The following is a 12,153-nucleotide window of genomic DNA, read 5'->3' as shown; positions in this document are numbered from 1 at the left end:
TTGAAGTTTAGGCTAACAATTTGAAAATTTGTTTTCAGAACTTTGATGCCATTGCATTATTTTTCATTACACTATACTACCATGTTTGCGGTCAACTGTAGGTGTTTTCCTTCTGGCATTAAGTGAAGTGTGGCAGAAGTGATTTTCCGAACCTTAAACCTTACCCCAGCCAAAGGTAAACGATCATGGGGCTCTATCTCTTCCCTGCAGGGCCTGACTTTCAATGTATTTCTATAACTTTGAGACTTTGGTTTATTTTGAGCATTAATACTGTCTTAAATAAAATTGGAGAATTTATCAAAAAATTACTTTTGATAGGATATTTTTTGGGCTACGGAAGATGGAGTATTCCGAGATAGGGATTACGATCGGATTCATGTTAAAAAGAACTATTGTTTTAACAGAAACACTGGTTACTACCATTATCCATTTTCTTGGGCACCGTTATGAAACCTTCAACTTCGAATAAGACAAAGTTATGAATTATATGCTGGAAGAAAACGTAACGTAACATCCTTTCATGATATGACACCAAAGCGTACAAACTATAGACCACTACAGAACAAAGGCAAATCTGAATTTTTCAATTTTATTTTGTAGTATTTTGTAACGTTTTGCAAAATTTAGTAGTTTCATCTTCACTTAGATTGATTTATATCTGTTCTGGCGTACTCTCAATTCTTTACTTCCTTGTTTGAAAATATCCATGTTAACAAATGAACTCTGCTTATTTCCTGTTTACCAATTCTTTTTTTGTAACATTGTTGCCTATTTTTTATTTTCTTGTTTGCAAAATTCCGATTAAGTTTAATCTGTAATGGAATTTTAAGTGCTTCCATTTTCCACTGCTCCATAATGTCTATGCATAACCTAGTATCGAATCCCTATGCCTAACAAGCTCGGGTTTACACTTCAACATGATAATGCAGCGAATCCTAGAATTTTTTTGTAGCGCGTGAATAGAAAGCCACCTTTTAAAAAGTCAAATTAATTACCTTTTTAGTGACAAACATGAAGTTTCACCTACACTGCTTTGCGTTTAATATTTGTTCTTCGCCTACGGTCAAGCACCTTCTATCTGTGATATTTAACACAACAATATCAACGCTTGCTGTATTATTTTCCGTTAGTAATATTTAACGGTTAGACTTGGCTACTCTTTCCAACTCATCTTTCTTCTTGATGGCATATGAATTGGATGACCCCTGTGGTAAAAACGTAGTATTAGAATAGTACTAAACAATATGCCTGAAATCTTTAAAAAGACTTTATACCTTGTGTGCGTTGATCAATTCGTCGGCCAAACACTCTGCTATGGTTTTGATATTTCTAAAGGAAGCTTCACGTGCACCTGTGCAGAGCAGCCAGATGGCTTGGTTGACTCGACGAAGGGGCGAAACGTCGACGGACTGCATAAAAAAAGTGGAAGTTGAAGGTACGTAGCAGTAAAAAATAAAACCAGAGAAATATGCACCATTGACAAAGACTTTGGCTCACATTGTTACTTCAAATTCACAGTCGCATAGATAACTTTATTGTTGATGTAAAGCACGAAGAAATATACAAAAAATGTTGTAGTCAGACTTTGTTGGTGGGACAGTTTTACTCGCAGGGGCAGGTAAAAACGCTAAGGGTGAGTCTCACCTGTCTTCTAACAGTTCCAGCACGTCCAATACGGGTCGAGTCTTCCCTTGGCCCACTGTTTATGATGGCGTTGACAAGAACTTGTAGAGGGTTCTAAAACAAAGCAAAAAACAGCAGTACACAATCAGTAAATTTTGCAATACCTGTTATTTCACATCTCATGGCAACTGACTGCAAGAGCTTTTGGAACAGTTAAATTCCCGTTAATAACAGGACCTTATAGGCATGTCACCTGAGAGTGAGAAGCAATCTTTAGAAGTATATAAACAACATACAGTGAAAACTCTTTAACCAAGTTAACTCAAATAATAGGTAAAATTCCCAGTAAACAAAATAAAAACAACTATTCCAAGTAAAAATTTCTAAAGTCGAAGTGGTATTGTCAGCCTCACGTCTTATCAACAACGTTCGTTATTTATAGATGCCATTGAAGTGCACAGCCTTGTGTTTATGGATAGTTTCCGCTATTTTAATGAAGTTACCGCTCTGCTTCCAATATAAATACAAAATTATTGTTTTAAAATTATTTTGCATGAAAAACCAAAAAATTTTGAAACAGAATAGAAGAGTTTTTATCTACTGTTGGTTTAAACACATGCAAGTTTAAAGAGTAACGTATATCTTAATAGTAAAACAATATTAACAAGTTACGGCCCAACAAGAATCATTCATACAATTGTTCCCGGTGTTTAATGAACCAACTTTTCTAAAAGCTAACATGCAACCAGTTGTACCATGTTTGCCACCAAGGTTATTGAAAGAAAAATTGCTTACAGGGTCGGATTTCAACAGGTGTCATGGTACCCTGGCAACTAAATCTTGTGTTAGGCATCCAAAATTGACCCGAATGGTTGCCCAATAGGCACCCATTGTTTCTTTATTAATCAGCCTTCACTACTCAATGTAGTGGCTAGTGCAACTGACGTCTGTATAGCGTCATTCTTTAAGATTTGACCTGTGCCACAACATGCTATGATGGGCACCGCATGAACAAATTGTATTAAGAGTTGTGACCATACAATTAGAGATAGTAAAAGTCGAGTTTTTAAAAAACCTTCGGTCTAAAAAGCACTGCATTGTCTGATTGTGTGTGTTTGTTAGCAGACTACGCTAACTTCTTGGAGAGGCACCCATTTTTACAAAGCCAGGATGACCGTTAAAATCCACTCAGAAAAGTAAAGGGTACCGTTTTCTTGAATAGAAACCACGGCTACTATTTTTTATTTTTAAACGTTTTGTGCGGCTTCTATTTTTATTACATGAAGTACCGTTAGTGTTGATTGGGTGACAATAAAATTCTGCGTTCTCTTTTGACAGAAAAGTTTTATTCGATTACTATCCAATCACTACTGTAATGCAACAACTGCTGTTTTTCGCATGTGCAAGCTCTCAATGACAGCCTTTATATTACACCGAAGCGATTTCAGCATTGTCTTCTGCTGCTTCTATTGTTAATTTTTAATCAAATCGTGCGGTTTCTATTCAAGAAAATATGGTATTCACTAGCTTTTCTCATGTAGAATTGAAACGCATTTTTTATTTTGGATATTTTTTTGAAAGCAACCTTTTAGTTGCATAAAATTAAAATTTTCTTTCCTCCAAATCATTTCAAAAAACCTTTTAATAATTCTATCAACACAATAAACTATTTCCTCAGAATGCTCTCTCACAAAAAAGACACATAATGATTACTTATTATACTGTACATAAAAGCTACAACAAAACCAAACAAGTCGCATCTTACCTCTCCAGTAAGCAAGTGTATAATTTCAAAGGAGTGTTTGACAATGCGAACTGTCAAAAGCTTCTTTCCATTGTTTCTTCCATGCATCATCATCGAATTGACCAAACGCTCAACAATTGGACATTGTGCTTTGCGGAATCTCTTTACTTGATATCTTCCAGAGCTGTGAGGCAAGTACTTGGAGTACTTGTCCTTTACTGGGAGATAATCCTAGCAATATAGTAGCATATACAACATATGTTATCTGCAGTAAATTTTCACCTTCAAACAAATTTTTGTTTTACATCACATATACTGAAGCGATTATAAAACAAAACTACCTGTTAACCAGTACTAGATTTTGCGTATTTGAAGGGTACATACTATATTTCAATTTGGTTAGAGTTTCTATAAGCATATCTTACGGTAAGAGAGATGTCATTGATTTGAACATCACTTGTTGTCCATCTTCCGAACAACTTTATTTCTGGTGCATCAGATACAACCACTTCTTTGTCTTCTTCCATCTGTATACACAGCAAAATCATAAAATAGCATTGTATCAAATCCCATCAAAAACATACACACAGCATGGTAATAACAATACAAATAAATCTGGTAGATCATATGAAGTATCTAGTAGAAGGATACATCATAGCTCATCCGATTTTTACTTTTACGTTAACATTATATGATATTAACTTTAAGTTTGAAAATGTTTGTTGTCTCTCAATATACATATATACTTTAATTGATCTTATAACGTAGCAGGAATAAAAGTCAACTTTAAATACAATAAAGTTGCAAACAAAGCAACTAGCACAAGAAACATAATTTATTAACTATGTACAAGAACTAACATTTTTCGGACATGAAGGTATGTCATTTATCACGACTCCATACAAAAGTAGCTGCAAGAAAAAAGGATGTAAACTTTAAAGTTTCCAGAGTAACCGGCATATACTACTATAAGGGGTCGATATACTACTACTGTACACCAACGTGCAACTACTTCTGTATGGGGTCAATATAAATATTTACAAAACTTTTTAACATTTTTTGCTGATTTATTACAAACAGACAGCAAAAAATCTAATCTGCCTGTTTACTATTAATTGGTGTGAATATAAAAACGTTTAGCATAAATCAATGAGTCTCTTGCATACAGGACTGAAACACTTTCCACAATTGTTTACCGGTGGCAACGCAGCAGTTTCATTTTAATTTAAGAATGCATTGTCTGTTTTTTGGAGAAGTATTTTGCAAACTCTACAATCTAGGCTTGACACGTCTACGGCAACTAAATATGGCATTTTAAATATTAAAGTAAATGGATAAACTTAGTCCTCCATAGACTTTGCTAATGCTTGCTTTTAAGTATAGCGCAAGTTTGTGTTCTTTGCACATTGACTTCAAGGTCTGAATGAGAAGGAATGATGAGGTAAAAAAGTAATTAACTAATAATTCCTCAATGCTTGACCCAGATATGGAAGTGCATCGAAAAAGAAAAAGTTTTAGCATTAAACTACCAGTAAGCCATTGCAAGAAAGAACAAAATTTAAAAGTAAATATTCTTCGAAAACCGTCGCTACAGCAGCAAAAGCTACACCAACTTCAACCTAGTTTAACTTCTGCTACATAATAACAGGACAGAACTGCTGAGTAATGGCTCTGAAGATTTTAGAGTTCCGAAGTAAATATGCAGTGTTTACCAAATCTGCCAGTGTACACTCATGGGAACTGATCATGACAACTAATACAAATGGATAAAACGGAAGAAAAAATACCGTAGTGTTTCTCTTTATATATTTTGAGACTACTCTTTCTCCACTGGAAAATGGTAAATGTTGTTTTAGATTGTGTGCAACACCACTGCGACAAAAAATTTGGGCCTGCTCCAGCCATACTCCCATAGCAGAAAGTGTAGCACATAAACACACAAGAATCAATGTGCGCACCAAACATTTTTTTAACGCTGATTTATAATAAATAAGCAATTGAGGCTTCAGTGAACGCCATCACTAATAGTGAAAAGCGTAGCACTTGCATGCACAAGATTCATCAACGTGCAAGCCTTAGATTTTAAAGTTTGCTGTTTTGCATGATAAATCCCTGGGCAACCAAGACGGCATAATAGCCATTACACACGCAATTAATTCTTATCCCCCGCGTAGCCTACTAAGCCTAGCAAACTTTCCAACCTGGTACACGCCGATTTATAATAAATAAGGAAAAACTGGTTGTTTGAACGACAATCTATAATAAATAAAGACTAAAAGCTTCGGTGCGCGCTATTACGTCAAAAGTTGCGCCTTCGCACGCACGATTTCTTGTCGAAAACCGCCATCGTTTAAGACTTTGTCCAAACAGTGATTCATACAGACTATATTATCAAAGCAATATTTAAAATGACGGCGCTATATAAAACACATCAATGTATGTTAAATGAACAGAGAACAGAATTATATTGCAAAAGAATAACATCCATATTTAAAATCGCCCAAAACACACTCACTTTGCCTAGCTGACTTGCCGAAAAGAAGCCCTTGTGTTCTGGGCTCGTGGATCTAACTTCTGCCACAAGGGTCGCTAACGCTTTTTCAATCTATTAAAAACTTTTCGGGGTTCAATAACATAAGCCGAACATACCGGTAGCTTTATTAATTAATTTCCTAACACTGCGAATAGCATATCAACAGAGGTGGGCAGTCGAAACTTTGAAAGTACCGTCGGTAACGGCAACGGTTGTAGGCAATAATGTACCGAAGGTTCCGGTATTCGGTACTATTTTTAAAAAGTAGTTCGCTACTTTGTCAGTACTCGGTACCGGTATGTTTTTAGTAAAAGATGCAGCTGCAAATGCAATGTTTGTCGCTATTATGCCCTGGTAAAGGTTACTCCAGGTCAAAACTTATGTGACGTTAATCGCTTGCAATATTATTATACATTTCTAGTTTAAAAAATATCAATAGATGCTAAAATTAATATTAAGGATCAATTAACATGTATTTTTGAAAACAAACTTGTTAACATTTTGAAATTATCACGTGAAAAGTACCGAGTACCGGGACCGATTGAAATTTCTTGAAAAAAGTAATTCGGTACAGAGATTCGGAACCGGTATCGGTACTGAAAAAGTACCCCGGTACTGCTCACGTATGTGTATCAAAACTAAAGTTTAGGTTTCTTAGAAATATTTTTCAGAGATGAGGCAAAAAATTTAAAACGAATTTTCAATTATCAATTTTTTTATTTTTTAAAAAGATTTGCTCATTAGATCGTTGAGATTTGCTCGTTACGGTAGATGACGCTTTCGACACAAGTTTGGACTCCACAACCTTTCATCGTTAAAGCACCATTGTAATTTACACCTTCCACGCTTTAATCCCTTGGTATTTGCCGCTTTTTTCTGTTATCCGTTCATTGATTGTTTGTAAGCGCCAGCCTATTCCATGTTTAACCAGCCTAAAGTACTACGAAGTTAGCATCATATCTTTCGCTTCTCACATTCAATGGCGATAAGTAAACGAGACGATACGATAGTATAGTACCTATATCGTTTTCAGTTTGAACGTAAATTTGCACGTTCTGTTCGCAGAAAATGAACTTCAACGTCAAATGCATGAAACTATTCTGTTTTTCACAACTAACTTTTTATCTAAAGAGCCAAGCATAGGCTATTTAAATTTGGAAGAATTAAAGAAGTGAAGTAATTTTCAACCTATTTTCCAAAAAAAAGATAAAAATATACTGATTCCGAAAGTATAAACAAAGTTTCTCTATCTTGTTTTGTTAAGGTCATCAGGGTTGTTGGTGTTCGAGCATATCAGATCAATGAAAAGTTTCTGCTGTAAGACTAGTTTCGGTGAATTTACTTGGCGTACTGGACATTTCTTTTATATTTTTTCAGTAATGTATGATTCACTAATTATAATTATTATAACAGGCGAATTTAATGAAACAAGTGTTATCTCTGTTATCTGTGTTACTTGGGGTTCAGAACTATACACTTGTGATGAACAAAATCCAAAATATGGTATACTGGCTACAAAATGTGTAATTTCTTTAAAGTACAATTCTTGCTTTTATAACTAAATACAACAGAACAATGCCTTTGAAGATGTTTACTGATGCCACATTTATAAAAATATTAAACAAAAAATGTTTAAGCTTTCCCACAGCGCTATAATTCTAGGTTTTTCAACATTTTTGGTTTGGGGGAGTTCCCAAATTTAGCGATTTTTAAGAAAAAACTTTGGGGCTCATGAGCGGGGTCAAAAAGTTTAAAATTTTCGAAACTTTTTTGCAAATTTAGTTTTGGTTGATACAATATGGGATTAGTCTATTTATTTTGAACTTTTTCAACATGACCTGAATATGATGACATGAACCCTATTGTATGTGCACTGAGTGGGCTTAGCTCGATGTAGTATAAGCCTATGCCTTGGAAATTATAGCCTATAGCCTACAGTTTTATTAGGCCTGTTTAGCTTTCAGTTTTTCAACAATGATCATAAATGCAAACATTTAGATCCTACCAAATTTAACAAAACGTTGTTTAAGATGAACGTTGCCGGAGTGAATAAAAATATGGTTGGCTTGATTGTCAAGTAGCAGGATCATGAATGAAAAGAAAGCTAGCCACTGGCTAGAACAGTAAGGTGGAAGGATTAAACTTACGGTCAAGCGCAGAACCATGCGTTGTATTGGTTACTTCGCTTACTAAACCTCTTCTATTTTACTGAACGCTCAATTTTTGATGTCAGGTTGTCACTACATCCAACAGTTGAGTGAGAAAGTGTTTTGAATTGTCAGCTAAAGTTACTTTTTTTCAATAGATGTTATGCTCCAGGTTGGAAAAATCGCAAAACACGCGGGGGATTTTTAACTTTGTTTTGATACGACCAATAAGTTTGCGTTTATGAACCTCATTGAAAAGCTGAAAGCCTAATAAGTCTAATAAAGCTGTATATAGTTTTTGAAGCCTAGGCCTATACTATCTAGAGTTAAACCCACACAATGTACGTACAGATGACACTTGTTTAATCAAATATCGTCTCCTATATTTAGTCATCATCCATTACTGAAAAATATAAAAAGACTGTTAAACATCCTACTAAATTCACCAAACGATCCTTGCAACAGCAACTTTCCATTAATCTGATATGCGCTTGAAGCAAACTCAAGCACCAACGACCCTGATGACGTCACATACGCTCCTCACACAGTTTTTTGAAAATGGTTTTGCCAAAAACTCGTTAACGAAAAAAGATAGAGAAATTTCGTTTACATTTGCGGAATTAGTAAGTTATATTTTTATATTTTTCAGTTATAAGGTTGAAAATGACTTCAGTTCCCATTTAATGCAAACTTTAATTTGAATACAATGTCTACAAATTGAAGTAGCAAATAAACCGAGAAAAAATAACTATATCAGCACAAATGCAAGTATTTTTCTTACATATCTTAAAATTTAAATAATTTCATGTTAATTTAAAAAATATAAAAGGCAAAAAAATCGAAGAAATGTTGAAATTTAACAGCATAAATTCAAAGAAATTTAAATTATTTTAACGAAACACAAAAACTTTATGAAAATTGAAATACTTTAGTAAAAACTGTTGGCTATCGCATTTGCTTTTATTCCATACTGTTTTAAGCCATAGTAAACAGTTAAATGTCACAGCGTTTCAGAAACAAAAACAGTGATGGCAAAAAGAAAACGTTATAAGTTACAAGAGAGGAAATTCTTTCACTTACACATGATATTCTTGACGACGTATTTGAATGTGAGGACAGTGGGTCTGAATTTGATGACGTTATATACTCCGGAGTTATATTTACATTCTTCTTTCAGTGACGAATCTGAGCAGGAAGACTTTTGAGAGGGCTTTAATTCCGGTATTCGTTTTCCAGATAGTCCTCCTAAAGACTTTGGATTCAAAGTGAACTAGAAATAACTAAAGATCTCTAGGAATTCGATGATACTGCTACTGCAACAAACGTAACTCACGATGTAGAAAACAACGATCAGAATATTGAGTTAACACCTGACACTTCAACACGTGAACTTTCTTCTCCTGAAGGCAATGCCGCTGCTGAGAATGCTGATGTAATACTGACAGCTCCTGTTGGAACAGAGTGACTTGACAAAATTCCCGGTGAATATTCTGCTGTAAGACGTTTACCGTAAAACATTTTGGGAGAAGATTCTGGGCCTATACACCTAAGGGAGAGGAAAATGTGTTTTCCGGTAGCCCTGCAAGTGCATGGTGTTTACTTTTTGATAACTTTAGTGTCAATCACATTACAGAGTGCACAGTTACAGAAGCCCATCTCCAACTACAAAACCAAACATTTGCTCTCATTGTTGTGGAGTTGGAAGCTTTTATCGGGGAGTTACATTTAAAAGTGATCTTGGCATGTTATTTGGACTGAAAGATGGGGTATGCCACTGTGCAAAAGCTCTATGTCCGGATACCGATTCTGTGAAATTCTTCGGTTTCTTCGACTTGATGTAAAGTCAAATCGTTCACAAAGACTACAGTCTGATAAATTGTTTACAAGTAGTATAACTGCTGTACATATTATAAACCCGAAACATTTATCATAGCCTATGAGCAGCTTTTTCCTAGTAAAGCTAGATGTCTATTTACCAGTTTATGGCATCTAAGCCCCACAATTCTGGACAAAGGAATTGGTTAGCTGTGGATAAGGAAAGCAAATCCTTGATAAATGGCTTTCTTTATCTTGCAAAGGATGCATCCCGCTCCGCAAATGAACGCGTTTCTGATCATGTTGTGATGCAACTAATGCGCCCTTATCTAAATAAAGTAAGAAACGTAGCAACAGATAATTATTTCACTTCTGTAAAATTAGTCACTCAGCTGAAAAAAAGCAAAAGAGTCTTCTTAGAACAATAAATAAAATAGGGAGAGAGGTGCCATTATCTTTGAGAAAGATGGTTTCCCCCAGAGCAAGCCTACATAGGTCGAGAATCCAGCAATCAGGAATGTGCAGATTATAAGAGCTATCTCTTCTAACAAAACGTTTAATCTCATAAGATCGAAATGTAAAAAATCCTCGCACATTTTGGGAAAAGATTCTATAGAGAGATCAACATCGATTTGTCCATGAGCCAATGTTGGACACATAGCACGACAACACGCACGTGGCGCGCTATGTTTACTAAACGTCCTCAGGGACAACGGAGTTTTGTCATGAAAAACAAGATAGCCTATACATGGCTGAATAAAAATGAAAAATCATTTCTCGGTAAACAGCGGAGTAGGTGGGATTGTGGAAATAGAAATAGTTAAAACCGAATAGTGCGTGCCATGCAGTGAGTCATATTTAATACAAATGCTTTTATTTAAACAGACATTTTGAAAAATCTTGTTTACGATCTGATTAGAGAGAGCACACAAATTGCTGTAAGCCAAGAGTTAAACCTTTTTCATCTTTTTTACCCCACGGAAACTTTTGACAGCAGATTTAACTCCACAAAATGGGCATATGTTCTTAATGTTTCAATATTAGATACCTTTCGAGAAGATAATTTCAATAATTGATTGTAAAACTTTAAAAAATGATTAGGTTATTTTGTCTTTTAACGGCATGACTAATAACAAAATACCACACTTTAAACACATTTTTGATTGTCGGTAATGTCTTTTGTTAGTTTTATATTAGTAGATTTACCCTTTGTGATAGTCTTTAGGGTGATACGTCATGTAATGCGATGCGCCAGTAATTGGGCGATACCGTGGAAAAATTAAGTGTCCAAGTGCAATGCATAAATATCCCGTGACAGTATATTCCATACGAAATTGTTAATTCGTATCTTTTAGTGGTTATATGTTGGAAGAATATATACAACGAGATATAGGCCTATTGCTCTACAATTGAAACAAATTTAAATGCTTTTTAAATAAAACTTGATCTACGAGCAATTGTCACTACTGTAAATAACTAGAGTACTAGACACTACAAGTTATCAACCTGGAAGATTTTGCATTGGTATTTTTTTATAACATTCTAGAGACTTTATATCGTGTATAGTGTATTTTAATCTTGCAAATAAATTATGTGCTTTTGGTAAAATATTAAAAAAAAAAGTGGGAAACAAAGTTGTTTGTGACTGCAACAGCAAATGAATTGAAATATTGAATTAAAACTTTGAAACTTTATTTACTTAAAATAAGCCAATATTAACAATACAGCAAAAAGTATAATGATATTTAGTTTTCTATAAAAACAATGTTCTATAGTGTTATTTCTTACAAAAATGTCCAGCTGCTTCTCAAGTAGTTAGTGATAGGACTTACGAAATACGAAATAACTCCAACAATAAAAATTGCATAACATCCTAAACAACAGAATAGGCTGCTCTTCCTCACTAAAAACATCTCCAATGATTGGGCTAATGAACTGTTTATTCATAATATTTTCCCCAGCATTCTGCAATTAGCGGTTCTGTGATGTTCATAACAAGAAAAAATTCCAATAAAAGAAATGTCTTAAACGCTGAGTAAACAAACCAACAATAGCTTTGCGTTTTAGTTTTCCTGACACAAGGACATGTAGCCGACCAGGCATGCCTCATGTAGCAAACAATCTATGTTAGTGCCAGTTAAGGCTATACATTATGAAAATAGAGTTTAACACAAAAATGCCAAATGTTTTTCAAAATACGTATTTTGGCAGCAAGATCTCTTCTGATGAAATTACTCGAAACTTTCAAGAAAAACACTATATTTTACGGTTATACATTATACTCATACAAT

General features: G+C 34.6%; 1 protein-coding gene across 1 annotated transcript; it reads right to left on the bottom strand.

Moving 5' to 3' along the window:
• Positions 1-1,099: 1,099 nt before the first annotated feature.
• Positions 1,100-5,933, bottom strand: LOC143469209 (small ribosomal subunit protein uS7). Its single transcript, XM_076966820.1, has 6 exons — positions 5,883-5,933; positions 3,793-3,894; positions 3,389-3,598; positions 1,645-1,737; positions 1,275-1,409; positions 1,100-1,205 (listed from the first exon to the last, which is right to left on the bottom strand). Exons 2-6 carry the CDS (start codon positions 3,892-3,894, stop codon positions 1,137-1,139), a joined length of 609 nt encoding a protein of 202 aa, XP_076822935.1. The 5' UTR covers positions 5,883-5,933; the 3' UTR covers positions 1,100-1,136.
• Positions 5,934-12,153: the final 6,220 nt, after the last annotated feature.

The sequence above is a fragment of the Clavelina lepadiformis genome, chromosome 8 (assembly GCF_947623445.1).
Source record: "Clavelina lepadiformis chromosome 8, kaClaLepa1.1, whole genome shotgun sequence".
Lineage (NCBI taxonomy): Eukaryota > Metazoa > Chordata > Ascidiacea > Aplousobranchia > Clavelinidae > Clavelina > Clavelina lepadiformis.
This window is presented reverse-complemented; position numbering and strand designations above follow the sequence as displayed.

Bases quoted from the DNA above. Each gene is read 5' to 3' on its own strand.
- LOC143469209 (XM_076966820.1), bottom strand. From the start codon at position 3,894: ATGGAAGAAGACAAAGAAGTGGTTGTATCTGATGCACCAGAAATAAAG. The intron at 1,738-3,388 runs GTAAGATGCGAC...GCTTTGTTTTAG, and splicing joins TACACTTGCTTACTGGAGAG to AACCCTCTACAAGTTCTTGT. The intron at 1,410-1,644 runs GTGAGACTCACC...TTTTTTATGCAG, and splicing joins CTGGAACTGTTAGAAGACAG to TCCGTCGACGTTTCGCCCCT.